This window comes from Varroa destructor, unplaced genomic scaffold (assembly GCF_002443255.2).
Source record: "Varroa destructor unplaced genomic scaffold, Vdes_3.0 BEIS01000001.1, whole genome shotgun sequence".
NCBI classification, from domain to species: Eukaryota; Metazoa; Arthropoda; class Arachnida; order Mesostigmata; family Varroidae; genus Varroa; species Varroa destructor.
This window is the reverse complement of record NW_019211454.1, coordinates 3,315,777-3,337,489: the sequence shown is the minus strand read 5'-3', so window position 1 is coordinate 3,337,489 and position 21,713 is coordinate 3,315,777. Positions and strand designations below refer to the sequence as shown.

At 38.7% G+C, this 21,713-nt stretch overlaps 2 protein-coding genes across 16 annotated transcripts in view; one reads left to right on the top strand and one right to left on the bottom strand.

Moving 5' to 3' along the window:
• Nucleotides 1-7,116: 7,116 nt before the first annotated feature.
• The window catches only part of LOC147758143 (uncharacterized), a 33,460-nt gene continuing 18,863 nt past the window's right edge, over nucleotides 7,117-21,713 (bottom strand). For 2 of the 3 annotated variants that reach the window (XR_015318280.1, XR_015318282.1), the window contains one exon: nucleotides 7,117-7,362. The gene's annotated coding sequence lies outside the window, so the exon portion shown is untranslated. Of the gene's footprint in view, nucleotides 7,363-14,678; nucleotides 14,780-21,713 lie in introns of those variants that run through there. The other variant, XR_015318283.1, reaches the window with a different exon arrangement.
• OtopLa (proton channel otopetrin-like a) overlaps nucleotides 7,139-21,713 on the top strand; it is a 31,267-nt gene continuing 16,692 nt past the window's right edge. For 6 of the 13 annotated variants that reach the window (XR_015318133.1, XM_086976378.1, XM_086976368.1 and 3 more), the window contains exon 1: nucleotides 7,139-7,377. Coding sequence is in view for 11 of the 13 variants with exons in the window: in XM_086976378.1 (XP_086832504.1) it covers nucleotides 7,139-7,377 (239 nt within the window). In the remaining 2 variants the exon portion in view is untranslated. Of the gene's footprint in view, nucleotides 7,378-7,411; nucleotides 10,238-10,354; nucleotides 15,253-18,557; nucleotides 19,668-20,521; nucleotides 20,667-21,713 lie in introns of those variants that run through there. The other 7 variants (XM_086976390.1, XM_022813814.2, XM_086976361.1 and 4 more) reach the window with 7 other exon arrangements.

Below are 21,713 nucleotides of genomic sequence, written 5' to 3'. Positions count from 1 at the left end.
ATTTAAGCTAATCATCTGACTAAGCTGTACTACTTGCACGCTTAATAAATTTGTGCTTGTCATATTGAATTTGTTCTTACAGTTTTATAGTTACGAGTGCCATATAATTGCATGTGAACGTGTTTTCGGTATTTTACAACCCTTGGAAATAGAACTCGCAAGTCGTCGGTTTATAAGGTGAGTCGCCTTTACAAGCAGCGCTGCGCTCCCAAGTTGGAAAAAATCAAGTTCCCTATTTCCCGTTGCTGGGAACGGCGAGGTCGGTGGGAAAGGACATGGGTGAGAGTCACGGAAAGATGCATTGAGTCGATGGTCGAGATTATGAAGGACGTTTCGATCATTTAACAAAACGCGATACTCGATAATTGAAGTACCGCTGTTAGTGACAGCGGTCGGTAGCGATGTTATGGTTTGACACAGAATTTGCGCACAAAAAATTCAGCGGTAAAATCTTTAATACGTGTGATGTTTATGGACGTAGTTTGAAAGTGCATTGGATTAATTTCATTGCGCGGCCATTTTGTTTTAAGTAAGCCGGTAAGTTTAATAGCATCTTCGATACCACAATATTAAAGTAAAACAATATATTCAGTTATTCGTATTTGATTTGACTTTAGCGCAGATGTGAACACTTAAAAGTGCAAATTAATCAGCTTCTTACGTTTTATATATGGCGTAATTTTATCTAATTCTGTGCGTAATGAATGTTGTTTCAATTTGGTATATTTGGAGATAAATGCGACCGATCTGCATTTCGTGAAAGTCAACTCCCTTATTCATAGTTCCAACTTGTCTTCGGAAAATGTAGTTGAAGATGATTGCGTTTGGCTGACCAGATTCCCAAAAAACTGTTTCAAGACCGAGCTGTTTCTAGCCATAATTAACTTGATTGAAGTGACATAAGTTTGGTAGACGTCTAGTCGTGTTCCTTTCGTGCAGGCTAAACTTAGGAAATCGAACACCAGCCTAGACTTCCTGTGATTCCCACAGGGAACCATTTATTAGGATTCAATCTTCTAATGCTTTGTCACTAAATTCATCTCCTATGCGCTAGCTTACATAAGTTGCATGGCCTTCAATGTGTACATCTCAAACCAGAGAGGGACCCATAAGCAAGTATCAACGTATCTAATATGCTTGGCTCAACGTTTTTTTCATAGCGCCATTACTTGAATGTAAGACTACCCTAATAATATGACACCGATATTACTTGGCAACTTCCTTTAATTATTACATCTATCTATATTAACTAAAATGGAAGAGGCGCCACGATCTGGGCAGCTTGTGTGCTTAGTATCCAATACGTTTTCATGGCATCTATGAACACGCGATAATCACTAGTTCAAATTTCAGCATTTATGAACAGTTACTGTGACATATTGTTTCCACGCTAATTCTTAGGCCCGCTAGAGCAAGACCCACTCCGGATAGACCTTCTAGCTGAAGGCGGGTCCTTACCTAAGAGGCGATTTAGAGGACATGTTCGCACACTAGGTATAGTCGAAGGCGTTAAAAAGTTAGGCGACGACGCTAACTGAGTTTTAAAATAATATGACAATGACAGTCCTTGACAGCCCAACAAAAGGCGCACCTTTGCACTTGAATTCCAGTAATAAATTGATTGATTACGCGGTTGCTATCACTTCCTACGATCTTTTCCATATGTCAAATAATTCGTTTACTTCATGTCGCCAGAGGTTTTTAGGTCTGGTGTTGAAGACAAATTTGTCCAGCCAGTATTTGATGATTATGGATAACACTTGTCCGTGATTGGAATAAACGATAATCCGTCTGCGTAAACTCTGGAAAGGACGACGGATGAAACTAACCTCTCGCTCAGGCTTTCATAGAAGGGCGTTAGCAACCTTTGCCATATGTGCTTTGGCATTGTCGTGAAAATGGTTATCTTCGTTTTGACCATCGGATCTTGTCTGTCAAGTAGCTCCGTTTACTTACCGCAGCTGGGTCACATTCCCATCGTTGTTCACTGTATTACTCGTAACGAACATTTGGCAGTGTTTAGAACATATCCAATCACACTAAACGTGAATCATGGTCTTCCTAAGACCGAAATTCGACTTGACATTGGGCATAGGTCTAATTCCCCAAAGCTATCTATTCTTCTTTCTCCTTTATGTTATTGTTGAGACACCAGCCGTGAGAATTTTGTGTAGAAATTTATCATTGTGGTTGCACGTTGCCTGATGCGTGACGGCACACAAGATGCTAAGAGGAACTGAGAAATCGGAGGTTAATTTTCAGTCCAACTTCTAGTTGCTTTGTTGGCCGTTTTCCTTTAAAAATGCCTTCAGGCTATTTTTATCGACCTTGAAGAGCATCGATCAGAGGAGCAGGATACAACCTCTAGTTCTAAGATGCCATTATTGAGTTTTGTGAAGCATCTTTATGAAGTCTGTAAGACATGAGGTTCACACCATATATGCTACAATCTTTTACGAAGATTTTATCAACCATTGAAACCTAAAGGCATGAATTAGAACGAGCGTATGAAAAAAGAAACGTACGTTCGAACGGTATATACAAGTAGCCAAACAGGTAAGGCTTAAAAGAAACATATATATATATGAGAGTTTTTTAGACTCCGATACCTTTTTTCTTACACCCATGCGTTAATTAAATGAATTTCCGATAGCTTTCCCAGTGCATCACTTCTGGCGATTTTAGTTGGTGTACTTAATACCAACAGTAACTCTGATCTGTAAAACCACCGACGGCAGTTGGACCATCCGATCTGATATCTGCTCCCCATAAACTACCTATGGTATATATTTGTCTCATGTGTAAAAATATGCTCGATATCAACTAAAACGTATTGATTGAAATGCAAGCTTAATCTGTACCAATGAAATAAATTTGCCCATGATGACGAAGCTCCTACCTGTAAAATGCCAAACAAATGGCATAAAAAAACTTCTATCTATGACAATAGTTAATTTTTCCGTGAATAAAAAAGTTAGACTCGATCTTCGTAATATCTCTAGAGGCCTTGTATGCACGAACCGTTTGTCTCTTGTGGAATACATCGATGTTATGAGAATGCATTAGATGATATGTACAAGGTTATTGTGGTATCAATTGAAGATGCGATCTTCTTATTGTACTTGCAGTGTACCTGTGATTCTGTGATCGACGAAATTAATGCTGTACTACTCTTTACTTATTAGTTCTAGTATTGTGAATATGGTTAGCGTTTATAATATTACGTTGATTAAGTTCTTCATTAAAAACGTCGGACTAAAGCGGAGAGCAAGATGAACAAGATAACAGCAATTGTTCATAGATTAAGGCTCGATCGTTCAAATGTAATTTCAACTTATTACCATGTCGTTGTGACTATTAACTTTACATTTTGTTCAAAAAAAAACTTTTGGGGATCACAAATTACTTACTGTGAAAAATATCACCCACTAATTTTAGAGTCAATCGGAGGCATATCTGCTGGGCTGAGCACTGTTGAGCATTTAATATGTGCAATAATAATGTGAGGGCTTTTAGCCCGGTAAATATATTTTATGTGGAAAACGTGTAGTTAAAAAAATCTACTGCATTCAAACAAAGTTACGAAGTCCACGAGAGTTCGCTCTGTATCACTTTGTAAACCCTCTGTAAATATTGTATTATTAAGTGAATCCACTCCCCTAGGTGCTTCCTCCCAGCAAACACTTGTCGCCGCCATGGGCAAATGTTTGTTTGAAGTAGATATGTTATACATTTAAGTTTGTTAATATCGAGGATATTTTTAGTACTATTTCACATAGGAGACTTTAAAACTCAACGTCAACGGAGTTTACTAAATAGAGTATCAACGACTCTTGGCAAAGCAGTTTCAATAAAAGCTGAAATGTGAACGATAAGCTCACCAATGCGCATCATATGAATTAGACATGACCTCTTATGGCTAGAAGACTTCACCAATAAGGGGAACAAGGTCAGGAAGCTCAGGCGAAGAGTAGAAACATCCTGCTTCGTGGTGGGACTTCTAAGAAGGTTTCGATTCTCAAACATGTTTTACGGCCGATTCCACTGCCTTTAATCTAGCTACACGCACAAATGGACATTTGTCTCCGCTCGAGTTCGGCCCTAGACCATCTCAAGTATCCGTGAATTCAGCGGCAACAGCAGGAACAATCACTATATATTAAATACTTCGTTTGCCTTTTTACAACATTGCTGAACTGCTGCATCGGACTCTTATCCGTTCGCTAAAGTCTTTCAGAAAGTGCCTAAAAGCATTTTCTAAAATATACACCACTCTAATTCCCTTACACTTCAGTTAGGTGTTATGGTGCAACCCCATGTTGATGCTGTGATTGCACTCGACATCTCAACTGGAAACCATTACTTTTCTAATTTTTTCATAAACTACCAGCTTGAACCAAAGAACAGGTACGTCACGATATTTTAAAACAAGAGCTGACTTTGGCGTTTGATTCACACTCGAATAATAATAAATAATAATTTGCGCAGCTGCCGTAATTTTACAATTTCGTGCTTATGTGATTTTATTCATTTGCTGGATCAGCGTTGGTATCTCTTTTATGTGCAGAATAAATAAACAGCAGTAATCGTTTTTTGTCGAATACACCTTGTTATGTATATAATTTATAAGTAAATTCTGTGTATCAAAATCACGGAAGTGCTGCTTCTGGCCAGACTTTAACTTCAAGCGGCCAAAGGAGTATTAGTGGAAAAATTACTCTTTTACTTTGCTTTATTATCGCTACTCGAGAATTTATTTAGAATTTTAAAATATCCTGTGTAATAAAAGTACACGTAAATACGTATAAAATCGAACGGATCGTATCGTATGTGACAAATCTGTATCGAATTCTACAATCCTTTATCGTAGAGCATTATCGTGTAATAGTTAACTAACCATTTAAAAAAAATATCTACAGAAATGGAGAAAGATGACTTCTATAAGTAGTACAATTTTGTGGTGTTTCGACGTAAAATCTGTAGGTAAGCGGCGGTTTGAACCATGTGCGTGAATGATGATGATGATTGCTATTATTATTTATGACAGAGAGAGAAAATTTCTATTTGTTTTTAGCTACAGTCCACTGACGGAGGTCAACAAAAAGCCAACACTTCTACGGCGGATTTACAATACGGAGAATCACTGCCGCTACTGCCGCTCACCGCTATTAGGAAAGTTTGACAGATGCAGCTAACACCGCCTAAGTCAGACCGAAGGCATGTAGGTTAAGGTGAGCTTGAGTGTAAGCACAGAGTTCGCACAGCCTGATCTCATAAAAAAGTACATTTTATCTAACTGGACATAATGCATACTATGGGAACTTTTTAGCCACAGAATTGTTTTGTCACGTTCAATTGTGCCGTAAGTGAAACGAGTTAAAATAGCGATGCTTACTTCGTACTGAGCCTATTGACGTAAATTGATCAGTGCATCGTCGTATTTAAGATAAACTCCCTCTATGTGTACGTCAAGTCGCCAAAAGACCAATAGAAGCGTTAATAATTCTGGATAATCATTATAGCTCAACGTTTTAACCCTAAAGTATCTTCAATATATAGTATAGTGTTATTCGAACGCTCTTAAGCGATGTGCAAACTTTCCGCGTAATTAGGTTTATCGTTTTCGGTAAGTATTATAGTTTGTGAGTGGTCCAATGTGACAAGATAATTCTAGTTTTCGAAAGTGTCTTTTATATGAAAATTACTGATAAAACACGATACTTTTGTAAAAGAGTTTTAGACGAATAACTCTCTTATTGGACACAAGTATGTGTCATCTAATTGATTAATCTAAATGCTTATCAGAACTTACTCTAAAACTTCTCAATGCTCTATCCACCCGTGACGAGTAGCCCAAATAATCTTGATGGATTGATTGAGATGGCAAGCTGGCTTGAGACGTGGAGAAGGAATAGACTGGGCTAGTCATTTCCTTAAACTATGTCCAAAATGCTACGTCTGCTTTGTTATGGTATTTAGTCTTCGAGTTGGGGTGCTTCCGTACGCTAATCGATCTCTTCTTAAACAGACAACTATGTACGTTACTGTGATTAGCGTAAGATATTCTGTTGCCATTTAAATATGTTGTCAACAATCCAACGCGATACAAATTGAACTACTTCTTAACTGTCAAGGTCCGCTCGCACATAAAACTTTTTAATGAGCATGGAGTTCTTATTATGCACGCTTCGAGTCTATTGTCTGAAGCATAAATCAATGTACGCAGACTACATCTGATCTCTATTGTGCCAGCTTTCTAGAGCTTCTCTCAGGGATTATTATAAAAACATTATCAGCTCAATCAACTGAACGCGGGAACTAAGCAACGAGTTTGCCGAATTTTATTACTCTATAATCGTTGCATCGAAAGCCACAGAATATTCTATTCAAAGTGACTGGGATTTATTTGGTGTCGCTTGCGTGATCGGGTGCCAGCACTGATTTACTGTTATTTACTGTTATATGCTAGCTTTGTTAGACGAGGCCGCGCGTGATCTTGCAGTAATCACAGTCTCTCCAAATCAACGTAGCCTCCCTGTCTCTATGCTTTGATAGTGCATTTCAATGGATATTAGAATTAAGCAGCTTCTTAACGAGAATTTCGTATTTGGATTATTACAGCAGAACAATATTAGGACGTTTGCAACGACTAAATACATATTGCGAATACGTAAGAAATCATCGAAAACTTTAACCAAGATGCAAACGCACCGCAATTGATGTAGGGCAGCGTTTTGCTTCTTATCGGCCTTAATAATTGAAACCTGAACAAGGTGACCCCGATAACACTTAAATATTAACTGCTACATTAATCCTTATTAATTTTATATATTTTATATATAATATATTTTGCTTCGATTTATTATAGAATGACAACTAACTTTCTTTAATGTTAGCTGAAAATGTATTACTTAAATTATCGTAAATTATGGGATTATGCAGTTCTGTTTTAGACACAGCTATTTTTCGTAAATCGGTACTTCGCGGGCCTCGTTTAATGGCTTTAAGCGCGTACATCGGACCATTCATGTAGATAGCATGAACGCAGCAAGGAAGCGGTAAAGCGCCATACTGCTATTGTAACAAAGTGAACGAACAACTTCATAAAACTTGTAATTACTATTATCAAGACTAATCAATGTATTCTGTGTTTATTTTTTGTATATTTGATGACACTTGTCTAAAGATACAGGCGGCTATGACCGAACTGGACAAGTTTTTCTTTGGGGGCTGTCGCACCGACTTGGACGTGGTGAGTCATTTTGATCCATCTGACTTAGATCCCATTGATCCCGATAAGGAGGCCGCAAGGTCCCGAAGTCCACCGAACGACGAAACGAGACCAGCTTTTAATCACGTCTCCTGCAAGAACATGAAGTATGTATGTTACTTGTAACTGTTAGATTGTCTACACTTATTTAACTGAGAATACATAACACAGATGGAAAAAGGGGGGTCTGAAACGCTGAGTTATTACGTTTGCTCCGACGCTCATGTTTTATCATACCATTATAGTAGAGTTTCGCATGCGTCAAAACCTATTTATAGCTCACTAATGGCTTTTTATTTATAGGCCTTCAGATGTCATTAGAGTCGCAACTGGAGAATGGTCAGTCCTAGATTTATCACCAAAATGACCTCCCACTGTCATATATTAAAGATATTCAATTAATTTATGATCGCATCACCCATCGACAAAAGATTTCATTTGTTTACATGAAATCGTGATTGCCGTGTGAATTCCGTTCCCTGTTTGTCTCCATATTTCTATGGGTTCGCAAATCAAACACAATGTAGGTATCTATCAACAAATAGCGACGAATAATTGGTCCCTAGTAAAGTTACATAAAAAGAAAATGTGTAGATGCAATCATCTGTAGCGGAGGCATTCATTGGGTAAATTAACTGGGTTAGCTCAAAAAAAAAGAGAGGGAAACATTGTTAGATGAATACCACTTCCCTTCGCGCGAAGAAATCGTGCAATGTCTAACGAACACTACATCCGAAATTTTTAAAAATTTCTTCTGACTTATCTAATGGTACCTACCGGTGATATATAGATGACACTATAATAATAGCCATCTAGAGAGGTATCCAAAATGAGAAACAACTCAAATAGGAACCATTAAAACCCATTGTTGCAGAGTTCATAATGAAGCCGCACATTAGACAATACCAAAAAAAGAAACCTTGGTTGAAAATGTACTATCCGTTTTATAAGCAAAGAATTAATGTAGCGATGAACATCATAGAGCAGATAGATATTGTATTGATTGCTTATAATGCACATCTGGCTTGCTAATTGTAAGAGACCCTTACTGTCATACAGTCCCAAGCTATAGATTAGTAGCACCGTCTATCCCAAATAAAAATAATTTAGAGTTTTAAATATGTAGGATCGGCTTACAAGAATATGTTATTAGATAATAGTTTTCTACTGACAGATACATTTTCAGGCGTAAACGGTTATCTAGGAAAACTGAGTTCACCCTCTATGTAATCGGTTCGCTGCCAAATAGTGTTATCCGTAACGGATAATTTAGCTTGGTATTAATCAGCCATCGGCATGGTTTTGGCGGTTGTTTCTGTCAACACTAACCCCATGCCCGATTGAAGCGCCCTCTCGAGCCGAGGCTATCAACCTAACTATTCGATCCGAAAGCTGAACCGCGAAATTTCAACGGAAACCTGTTCTGTGCCGGCTGCTAATGTGAGACTAACGATATAATAAAGCTATCTACGATTCCCGTATTGATAGCAAGAATTTATAGTTTTATACCCGATACTCGAAATATCGTTCGGTTAAATTTTGTCCGTTAGTTTTAATTTTAGCAATGACTGTGAAGTTTACTTTGAGCCGTGCATTCAATCTATGCACGTGCTTTCACGCAGCCCAAGTGAATAGCTTAATTAAAACGGCGCAATTTTCCTTAATCGCATCGCTGTGCCGCTCGATTCGTTGTGGTTGACTCGCAATATATTTCAAAGCTCCTTGTTATCTTTTTGTCGCTGCTTCATCACGTATTTGCTAAACAGTTTTGCTATCAAAATATATGTGAGGGTGTGTTTTTATTCGTAGTGCAACCGACCACGGCCAGTGCTTTCTGGTTCGTGTCTAGCGTCGATAACTTTAACGCTAATTGTGGTATCTGTAGGGACTGCTGTTGGGATCGGAAGATAAATACTTTGAATCTGCGTGTGAGTGGCTGAGCCCATCTGCGCTATGTAAAAGGAAGCGGGGTGTTTATTGTGCTACGAGCGACGGGAAATAAAGTCGACGAGTTTGTAAAGGTGAGGAGGCCCTGCCGGAGGAATCGTCTTGCTGCTGGGTTCGCCGCTGCGTTCACTGGTCTAGCCAAGCTAATGTTGGCTTACATGCGTTCGGACCAGCAACATTTCTAACCGATAGTACGTGCAGTTGGTGTCTCTTTAGAGTTGAGTGGCTCTGGGCTCAATCATGTTACATCTGGGTCGGAATGAGCATTGGTCGATTGGAATTGACGAGTGACTAGGGGAAGCCGACAACGTACTGAACGTCGACCTCTGTGGGTTTCATCGTGGCCACGGTGCTGCTGTAGTGTTTTTCTTTTTTCTATTTGCGTGTTTTTTGTGTATCAGAGTTCATGGCTTCGTTACTGTTTATATTGCGGCGGCATTTGGTGCTCCGCCTATTAGGATAGCATCTAGGACGTGTGGCCGGACCGAACAGCCCGGCTTAAGGAAACAAGCACCAACGGGCAATTTGAAAGCAACGTAAAAGAAACAACAGCTTTTCTCATTCTGACTCACTACCTTCATCCGTCTCAGCATGAGATGTATTAAATATCGGGTAGGATACAATGTGCTTTGGTACCTATTTAATTACGCGGCGTGAATCTGTTCGATGAGTTGTAGTTAGGAGATATTAACAAGAATTCGCGTTCAGTTGATTCGTGACTGTATGTGTCAATTGTAAGAGATGGTTTTCCCGTTAAGCTAGTGGCGCTGACGGACCGGATGGACATTCGATTGAAAAGAAAATTGACTGCATAGGACCATTTAGTAGATGATGGATAATACCATCGTCGTTGTGGATACACAAATTAAGTGAGACAGTTCTAGTTACTTCTCAGTTCTAATTAGGTGAAGGTTAGGAAGAAATAGAAGGCAATATGGTTTTTCGAGGATACTCAGTGCCCATTGTTGTGGATAGCCCTAAACGATTCTTCGAAGGAAATGTCCGACCAGCTTCGCCAAAGTGAGTATCATTGGCAAAAAAAACTGTTTATTGTTTATATGGATAAATAAAAAAAAATACGATAGCTTAATATGTATTTTATTAGAAGAAAGTTTGTTACTGCTAAATAAAAAAAAATTCTATTCATTTCTATTGTGGTCTCAATTGTCATTCGCACTAAATATTGATATGACGACTATTCAGCCAATATACGCCAAATTATTCCCGTCTAGCATTCATTCTTTAAGACTGAACTTAATAGTCTTTTAAAGTCCACGATTTTAAATAACTTTATTTATTATTTACATTTATCTTAATGGACAAAAAACGGAATATAAGTACTTTAAACGTTATTTATAAATCACGTACGATCCTGTGCGCAGAAAAATGATCGCAGACAAAATATGTCAAATGGATGGTCCGAAATCTTCGTATGTAAAGCGTATATTCTCCTTCCCTCTCTTTATCCCCCTCTCTCTCTTTCTTCCTATACATGTATATATATGCTTTTTTATATTTTTTCTTACAATCTGCTCTCTGTGACTAACTCTGCAGTGACGTTGCCGTTCAATTGATCATAGGCAATAGTCTATATAATTACAGGAGTAAACCTAATAATCGCTTGTCCACTAGGTTGACCTAGGCGTTTACTACTGAGCAGCAGCTGAGATTTGTTTCCATTTTTCCGCTTTTTATATTAGGATAAAGTTGCTATATCGATGCAAAGCTGTTTGAAAAACTGATACCAATCGTCTCATCACGTCGCCTGTGTTTCGTTATTTCGTGTCTAGAATACAAGAAGTCAATTATAGATCACCGCATTTAGGAAAGTCCGGATTTGTTTTACCAGCTTGTGTTGCGTTAGGAATATCGAATTGCTTTCTAGCAGTAGATACTTAATAAAATAGTGATTGGCATTATGTGATCAAACTGGGATAAGTCTATACTCGCAGATCTTTTCTCATTTGGCTTGCCACGATACATGATTTAGCTCAGCTTGCATGAAGCCGTGTACATCCATTATTCGTGCGCGAATTTTTATGCATATATCCATGTGAATGTCTCGTTCAGCAAACATTATTTTATAGCCCTGTTTTTGTGCCGTATAGATTTATCTTTCTACTGGATGATCTAGAGACCTTGACTTTGTCACTACAGACTGTTTACTTTATACAGTCATTAATGTAAAATGCATACTTTCGCACTTTTCCTGAACTCACAGGATAAGCGACACCTCAAGGGTGTACTTCAAATTCAACCGTTTGGATGATTCTTTTGTGATGCAAAGAACTTTTTTGATTGAACCTGAAAATGCGTTAAAGGATAGATTCCCTCAACGTTAGCAAAGAGCCTATTTTCGAAGTTAGAATGCCTCTAAAAACATTTTTCTTTCTTTTTTTTGCCTGCCTCGTTTTAACTCTTAACAAAAGTAACCACTGTCATTGAATGGGTGAAAAAGATTTACTTTAAATCTTTTTTCTTCTTTCAACTGACAGGGTTGCCCTCAACTTCATTATTCTGTGCTACAGTATTGCGTTTTCCGTTTGAGTTAATGTTAGCACATGTTGCATCTCTAAAATAATGCAGGATCGCAAAAATACATTTAGTAGTAAAACTAGACCAGCACACAGGGTGGCAGTTTTAACGCAGATGAGTCGGATTTTTTCAGGACAGCTAGAAAGACGTTTCGGCATCTACTGATACTGTTGACTACTTATAAGCATTAATTTCTTTTACGAATCGATTTAATACGGAAGATTTTGATTTTTAGTCGTATGAAGTTTGAAATCGTCAACACAGTTGGAACAGTACTTATTAGTTACTTCCTAACAGGCGAATGCTAGAAGCGTTTTTCTAGTTTTTGAGCCACTCGAAAAAGCGATAAGACCTCACAAACGCTACCGATCTTGGTACGGATCCGCTCAATAACCTAAAGTATTACCCATACAAAAATAGGTAGTAGTAATAGGTTGTAATGAACACACATGTTGTAATGAAAGATGAAATCAGACTAACTAGAGATCCATTTGACAGTAAAGACGGAATATCTGACCAGTCAGTTTATCTGGCTACCAGGAATGTCTCTGTTTAGTTGGACAACTAAGAACCAACGAGCTCTCCACGAGACCGCCAATGATTTTAAAATGGAAACGCAAATTTCATCTAGAAACCTGACTTTGCACTAAATCTTAATAGCAACGGTCAACATTTAAGTGATCAGGAAACAGTGTACGTTTTGTTCTGCTTCTCGTAAAATGCCTTTGGTAGAAGCGGCAAACAAGCGACTATATTTGCTCCTATTAAGCATGAATAAGTCTTCTTTAGAATAGATCTTCCCGAGGAACTTTTTTTTCTCATCATCTCATATGAAAGGCTGTAAACGAAAACATATCATTATAAGGTGTAACAGAGGAGCATAAACAATGTATCTAGAAATATACATTTAGCAAACATTAAGAACGGCTACAGCATAGAAAACATTTGCGTTTACATTTGAACCGTAGCTTCATCATCTTTACTGATTCTATGCACGGCAAGCACCCAATACGATAGTGTTCTGCATAACTAGCGGCCGCTCCAGGAACTTCATTTCCTACCGTATATCGGTTTACACTGCTATTCCTTATGGTGATAGCTGTTTTTATGGCGAAGAAGTGAACTTACAAGAAGATTCAGTCAAATACATGAGTAGCACTATGAGGACACAGTCCAACTCCCAGAGCACAGGGCACTCGAGTTGACATCGATTATGTAATAATCAAATGTTGAAATTTAAAAGCAAATAGTGTCCGATTCGTTAAGTACTGCAATATGGACAGAAGCAATTGTATGTTTATGAAGCTTTTATTATGCTATATTTACATAGTAATCGTTCTAGTTGCTCGCCAGCAAAGACTGCTTTTGAAAGTTGTCCCTCCGAGGGGTATTGATGAAGAATGTATATTAATGTTGTAATTCAAGGAGATTAGGCTAGCATTTTCATTGATTATAGAGCCCCTTGTTTCAAATAGATTTGTTTCTGGGCTGAAGCAGAAGCAGAAGCATGGCTCTATATACGGATTCGAACGGTACCTGAAAACTTTTTCGCCTGCTTAAAGTTATTTTTAATTTACTTACACTACGCGTCGATTGTGTAGCTTGTAACAGGCTTTATATGAGATCGAGGGATCTTAGAATATAAAAATTTATTAGTCAGATACTTTAACAAATTCTATATCGAATTCTTGCAACTATTTCAGTTAATCTTATTCATACCTCTATGAGAACATCTATTCCAGGCATATTAGTGTCGCATGTACCCAGCTGTCGGCACAATAGGTTATTGTCTTTTTATTATTAAAGGGACTTGAACCCATATAACCCAAAGAAGTCGAATAGTTCTCCAGACTAATTACGAGTCAAACGTTTTGCTATCCTTTATCTTTTAGACAAAATATAGCTGAATGATATTTATTTCTCTTGTCCTTTTAAAAGTGTTCTATATAATGGTTTGAATGAGCTTTTTTTAATTTATCAATAATTTCACTGCAGTTGTCATTTCATATCATAACTTGCAACAGTCGACTCCGTCATGCGCCCGTTCAAACCCTAACGCCATGTAATATGTGTGTATCATCTAATGCAAAAAAATAACGCCCAAGATTGGTTATAACGACGTTAGCATTAAAACGTATTGTTTTTTGTGCTTCTTATTACGCAGCTGTCTAGGGTTAGATCTGTTAGAAATGACGTATATCGTGCACGTCTATACTTTATTATAACGCGTTTTTAAAGTACTTTCGAAACAATTCTACGTCGTTAGTAATGAAAAGGGTACACGAAATCTCTTGAAGCCAATTCTATTAGCAGATGTCGGATAAAAATAGTGATTTTGTTGACTGATGATATGGACAAGCTTGAAATCCTAATTAAGCTCGCAGCTAGATAACCGAACAACAAGCATAATAACGCCAGCACCATCACCATTATTATTATTATTTCTACTATTATTGCCATCCGTCTGTGCCATTCACACGCAAAGTGTCCCAGGAAGACGAAAAGGCCCATTTAGACTTCCATAGAAAATGCAAGTGACGCCAATTGAATATGTCTACTATAACACCAAGCATAGTTGTTGCCTTTTAAACTTTTTTTTTTATGAACTGATTGAGTTCGAGTGTTTGAAGGAAATAAAAGTTGCTCAGTTTCTGTCAAAACCATTTTATAGAAACTTTTGTTTCGGTCCATCAAAATCCACGTGAGATTGTTCAGTGATCATTAATATGAACACGATCGGGAAAGAGAATCAGCTTTGATGCTACTTTTCTTATCAGTGCATCAGACATGACACAACATGGGTAGAGAAAGTTAGAGATCTTCCTGATAATGGCGCGTCTAGCTGACAAAGCACTGTAATACATTAAAACACTGTAGTGAGTTAAAAATGTAAAAAAAAAAACAGTTTACGCGGCCTACAACTTACGTAACGTTTGAGTCCGCCATACTATGCATTTTACACATGTTTAATATGACACTTCATAACTGAGCTCAGTGTTTGAATAAACACAGCTCAATGTGAAATGATTGGCCTCCTGTGCTCGCTATAGCATCTCCTCTCAAGGAAGAACTCTCTTCCCGAAACACAATGCAAACGAAAGGAGGTGCATGAATGGGATATACTGGTCCCTTATGACCACGACTGTTTCTAGGCTCTATTATCTGAAGTCGTTGGAGATCGCTGCAAATGGTGAGCGATCGCTGCTGATGAAACAGTACGTTGCCTGCTTCAGACGACGAATCAAATATATTATGTTACCGAACAGACTTCGCTGACGACAACGTCGTATTGCAGAAGTTAGTGAAGACCACTCTGGGCGGTAAAGACAGTAAACCTCTGGTGACTGGTGGCAACATTTGTTCAAGCAAGACGGTACGGCTGATCGTGTTTGATTGATGGCGTTAGCACGGAGCTCGAAATTTTCTAGCTGGCTCTATAGATTTAGTGAACATTTTACCGATCCTCAAACGGATGAAGCGTCTTCTAAGGAATCCAGATGGTAAGCGTATTCAGAATAAGATATTAATGCGTCAAAGTTTATTTTTGTAAACTACGTCAGGCAAAAGACATAAGTGCTGAATAAGCGCAAATTGCTTAAACGTAATACAAATATTCGTGGAGCCTGTGGACTATCAAAGTCCCGTGAGTGCTTTTTTGACGCGTGAAATTTAAAAACTATTTGAGTAGATTATCTTTTGCTTTAGCATGTGAGTCACGTTCTTTACCTTACAACCTCGTTTCATGCCGATCAAAAATCAATTTTGTTTGGCGAATTAAAGCAGCTCTATATTGATAGATTTATCGCTGAAGTCAACATGAACCTCTCACATTTGACGCGTATGACGTTAGCGTAATATTGTTCCACAATGAGAAAGTCTTGCAGACCATGAAAGTCGCTGGAATGGATCCTTCGTGTATGCAATGCCATCAATTATTTATTTAACAATATCTATAGAATCGCATCAGTATTGCAGAGGTCCGTTTACCCGTAGAGAACAAAGTTCTGTTTATGGCTTTGTCTAATACACGTTAGACTTATGCCGGCAGGTAACTCTCTAGCTTGGCAAAATCCTAGACCGAGTTTTGTGTCTGTTCGGAACATTAGATAAGAGGTCTAATTATTCGCGTTTATGCAATTTGACGCTAACTTTAAAAATCACAACGTTATTTACGTGGCATTTGTTCCTATCGACACTGTAGGCTTATTAATAGCATTATTGTTAGCAGTTCGATATTGTTTATATATTTTATCACTGGATTTGGTAAATAAAGAACTACGCAACCGTCCCTTATTAGCGCGCTATTATTTGAAGCAGCCAATAGCATAACCAGCTGGATGCTCATTCCAAAGAAAAAAAAATGGCAATAAAATGTTGAACGAAGTAAAAAAGTGCGCGGCTTTTGAAAATGTGTCAGTGCATTATTAGCTACTTTGACCGTAAAGCAAACCAACTGATTAGCTATAGTACGCTTCTAGGTTACCTTCAAAGGAACTACTTGATCTTCATAGATAAACCAGGAACATAGCATGAAAAATAAAATACATATTTATTCGTTATTAGGCAAAAAAGGAAGATACAAATATATATTTCGGATTCGATTATAAAATCGATTGCGAACTACATAAATAAACGATACTTATAGTAATATATTATCTTGTTTTCTTTTGTATGATGAGTACGAGAAAATGTTGCGATTAGCAGACTGCCGTGAGTCCACGTCAATAGAAAAAATTATGTGCCTTCGAGACGGTTGGACAATAACATCGTGGCCGACCGTATAGCTAATCGAGTTCGAATACGCTTAGAAAAAAATGATCAGGAGGAACCTTAGCCGGTCAGGATCGAGATGATGATTGAATTAACTGGATACGACGGCAAAGAGCAAAGTTAGGTTTGCTCTATCCTTTGTGCGATCATAGTTAGAATGAGTGATTGAGGGAAAAATGTATTTGTGCTTTAATTATAATATTCTTAATACGATACATAGGTCACATGCTCTTTTTATTACGTATTAAAAAAAAAGTAGGTTTATTAAGAAGTAAACAACACAGACTTGGAACGTTTGTAAGTATTATTCATTACGGCTGCACATGTAAACGGCAACCGATAAAAATGTTCGTTTGGAAACTAAACGCGCAAAAGAATGCTGTGAAAATAGTTTAAATCAAGTTGTATTGCAAGTGAATGCTATTGATAACTTGCAGCCTTAAATTTAAGGGTACACTGTGACAGTAAGAAAAAGGACGTTATAACATGTTTATAGCTGCAGTTAATTAAATAAAGAAGCTGCTGACTCATTTGCGCCGTGGTAGAATACACCGTATGTATATTTTAGGTTCAATAAGAAAATACTGTGGGTCCAGGAAAAGCAGCAGGTACGACCCGCTTGGCAGAAGAATTGCAGAAGACTGTTCGTAGGCAGCGAACATGTTTTATAAGTGGTGTTTTTTCCGAAGTATTTGCACACTCATGCGTAAAGGACCTAAATGATCTAAACGTAATTTTGCGTGTGCTTTACACACACAGAAAATTGCTCCGATTACTTCACGCTGACAACCGATAGCCTTCGCCAAACTTCATTGGGAAAACGCTCCCTATTTAATCCTTATTTGCCTATAGACAAAGGCTAAGAATCTATTAAACGACTTCAATGTCCCTTCTGACAATTCTGTAACGATAATACGTAACAGATTTGAAGTCAACAGTTAAACCCAATAGCAGTTGAACCCAGTTCCCGGCCCGTACACCGACATCCATGCGATCGTTTCATAATAAATTTGAGGTAATTGGCACCGGACTTTATTTCTCTACTGCACATTCAGGCACCGTTCACTGTTATCCAACTCATTTGACAGCAGTGATTCAGGTTTCAAGTTTTCGTTGAACTTTCCTGCATACTTCGGCCGCCATTGCTATAATGAAGAACTGATGCCAACTGCTGGACTCTCGTTATTACCTAGTATCAGTTATTCGTCCATTGTTACCTTGCCAGGTCTTTTTTTTCAATTAACGAATGCAGTCGAGCCAGTAGCAACAATAGTGCCTCACGGGCGTCGCCGCGACTGTCAGTTGATCGGTTCAACACACGCTGATGTCCGCGTCGGCGTCAGTGTCCTAAAACGGGGTGGCAGGAACAGCCGTTGTGGAAGTATTAAGCGTAATTCGAGTACTAGGCCACCGTCATAAGAGCAATTAAGGACACAAGCTAGAGCAATTAGTTGCCATCGTTAATCACAATTAGTGGCTATGATATAGCTATGGCGGCCTACGTCGTCGGAGCTAACAGCAAGCAGCAGTTAGCAAATAGCGCTCGTTGTTGCGTTCGTTAATAACGAGAGTGTGGACCCAATGGTAATGGCAAAAAAAAGAGTTCTGGTAATAGTGGTAACGCATAGCAATAATAGGATTTGGTCCAAGCAAAGAATAAAGATGAGAAGGAGGCAAATTCATCACGGTCATATCCATTGCGCCATTGTGTTGCTGAGTTACAATGCGATGAGATGTTATTGTCAGATCACTAAGATGCACAGGCTCACCGACAAAAACGACTAGATGCTGCCGGCTCAAAATCTGACGGCAACGGCACCTAAAGCACCAGTTGCTACATAGCTCGAGTAGCGACAGTTTCCAACAGCGGCAGCAACGGCAGCTGTGTCATAGTTGAGGAAGTCTGAATGACTCCTCCCAGATATCGGGACCGTGTGCTGTGTTGGGGGAGGGAAAGGGGGTCCTTTATTGTGAATAAGATTTGTGGCCAAATGAAGGGACCGACAAAGAGCGCAAGGAGTCTAAGTTAGATGTCCTGCGAGCGCTGTCGAAGTCAACACGCATTTGCACACTGCAGAAAGCAAGGGGGCCTCACAGAGGCGTGCACATCTATGGAGCACCACTCCAGCTGCGATCTGCATGTGGTGCCGGTGGCGTTCAACGGTGGCAGTCACTATTTGTCCATCGAGCAGCTGCCTGAGATAGCAGCTGGGGGTAAACTGACTCGCCGTGTATCGTGGCAAGACCTTCTCCTTTTCCCAGACAGGAAAACTCTGCCTACAACGGTGATGATGACAAAATGTAATGACGTTGACCTCGGCGACAAATAACATCAAGACGACCATTTTGAGCGACCATTTTCGGTGATTCAGTGCTTTCTCATGTTGGAGCGGTGCACACAGCCAGAAGCAAACTTGCAAGGGAAAATAATACCATAAAAATGTAAAAGGGTATCGGAACACTTTATGAGAATAGGTCACATGCATCACTGTTGGATATTGACTCTTCGAATGTGAATGGGTGTTGTAACAAAATAAGGAGTTAGTAATTTCGCTAGTTGGGTAAATGATAAGTCTTGTAATTATGTGGTTCCATGTGATACATTAAAATAAGTGGACCTGTTAATTAAAGTGACTATGTTAGAACGATTCGTCTTATGTAAAAATATGACATATCATTTTTATGAACTTCATTATGAAATCGCAACAACTTCACTGAGAACGAGTACAGCGGAATAGAATTAATTGCTACTTACAGATCCACTAACTTCGTGTTATGTAATAAACAATCGCCTCATAACTGATGGTTGAAGTGGTGAAATGATCGCATCTAGTAGTTTGTTTTGAGCAAAGATTCCCTGGAGAAGAACCCAAGTGAACCGTGTACAGTTAATTGAAAGGGTCTGTCAATGGTTGCTAGTTCGTGGATGAGAAATGTCCTACCATGTAAACGGTATCCCAATGTCGCCGGTGTACGGGGAACAGGCGCTATCTGTGTCCTATCCAAACCCTTATCTGTACGTGTTTTTCGTCGGTCTGATCGCCAGCCTCGGAATTACCTTAGTTGTGCTGATTCTTTGCCTATTCACGTCCAACGCTAGGATCTACACTCTCTTCTATGTACCTGCCACTTTTGCTCCAGAATGGTATAATTGTTTTAGGAGAATGAAAAATAGCCATGTGGCTTGCCCATAACATATGGACAAGCAATGCGACAATTTTTTTTTCAGTCATTCCTTCACTTTTTCTGTGGAGTATTTAACTACGAACAGCATCTTGTCGTATTTCTATAGAAAAATATTTGAATCCAGTTCAACTAATTGTGTTAGTTATCGTTAGAACGAGCAGTAGAAATAACGCGTTATCTACTGAATGAGTCCGGCAGCAAGAACTAATACTTTTTTGGCTGTTGCTATTCGTCTTAGTCTAAGGTCAAGTCAAAAGGTTGCTTTAAGGATTCGAGAGAAACATGGCGTATCTAACGGAGACTTCAACGCTTAAACCAGCTTACCAACTTAATAAAAGGCATATTTTACCTAGAGAAGGCACCCGTTTAGATTTCCCGCATTCGACGAGGATTGTCCTCAGGCGGTTTTGAGGGTGAATATCGTTAGTCATATCTCTAAACTGCGGAGATTTCTTGCTATGCGAAACAAATATCCCGCAGCTTTTTCAGTGCTGATAAAAAGTCACTAGGTTCTATTTTTATTTTAAATATCCATCCTTAAAGTCCGAACTCAAGGTCATTTTTTTGTAGTTCAAGCAAAATGAGAATTAAAATTTCGTAGAATAAAGAAAGAGATTTCTGGCAGTAAGTTATACCAAACCAAGCGAAACAATGAACAATGGAAACAACGAACACAAGTTCAGTAGACTAAAACTGCTTACTCTCAGATGAAATCGCTTTAAAACAACTTAAAAAAAAAAAGGGTACTGATTTGGTATACAATAGCAGATACAAAAGAAGGTTGTCATCGTTACGAGACTAGGAAATGATAGAACGAACGGATCGAACTAGTGTCAATAGCTTTATCGCAGGTACGCTCTACAGAAATGCAAGCATCAGTTGTTTCTGCACAGGGGAGCACGAGAGACAGAAATCACGCCACTTCATGAAACTGCAAGGTCTAGTTCCTGAGTGCCCGGTAATTGTTGTCAACTTTAATCTTTGATATGATTTACGGCTTACGTGCTTCATATGGCAATAGTAACTCCAAGAAACGGTCAATGGTTAGATTCAATCGCGTGTTGTTATCTATTTTACTTAGACGTGTATAACCATTAACGGGACAGCGTTCGATATGCATTTCTCTATTGAAATGATAACGTAAAGATACTAGTGGGCTGTTGGATCTTGATTCCGGCACGTGAAGTATCATCTGTAATATAACGTTATTTTACGGTAGTCGTTCGCTTTATACCTTTACTGTCGCCCCCCATCCCAAATGAAGCCCTTAGGTGCACACCGTCATCACACAAACGCTATTCTCGATATTCTTTAATTGCGCATTTTGTAAGTTTTGTTGAATATTTGTTTTGATAGGACTAGTTCTGATTATATAGCGTATTACTTTGAAACCAATTAACGAAAGATTTCGTTAAGTCCAGGACCGAGTGGCTCTATATCCGTTTGCTAATGCCGCCAGAGCACAGCGTTGCATAAACTAATAAGGTTACTCCTGCGGCATCTGGGCTGGTGTTAGAAACCAAGGGTTGCGAGTTCGTATCTGAACGTCAGAACATAACGTTTTTACGAAAATTTTTCTCAAAAGAAAACATTACTGCAATCAAAGATAACGATAAAGAACCGTATGAACACGTGTGGAGGTCGTGAGGCCACAGAGCCTAGGACGCACTTTTTACGGCCTTTGTAGAGAGGTCTAAAGAGGGTCAGAACTCGTAAGACTGTCCACACACACACTCTAACATAGGTCAAAATACATACAGAATTACTCTGTGTGATCTGCTTAGCCGCATGGCCGATTTTTACTGGCGAACCAATGTATGTGTGTACGTTATGTTGTAGACATCTCTAACAACGCAGGTCCTAACTTGCTTCTATCTACCTTGTACACGTTGTTCGTTATTTATTAAAATGATTGACTGTCATGCCTGTATACTGAATGGATTTGGTCGACTCTGTAAATAGACTTATGAACGTTCTGTCGGTTTCCGTGCTAAAATTATAATAA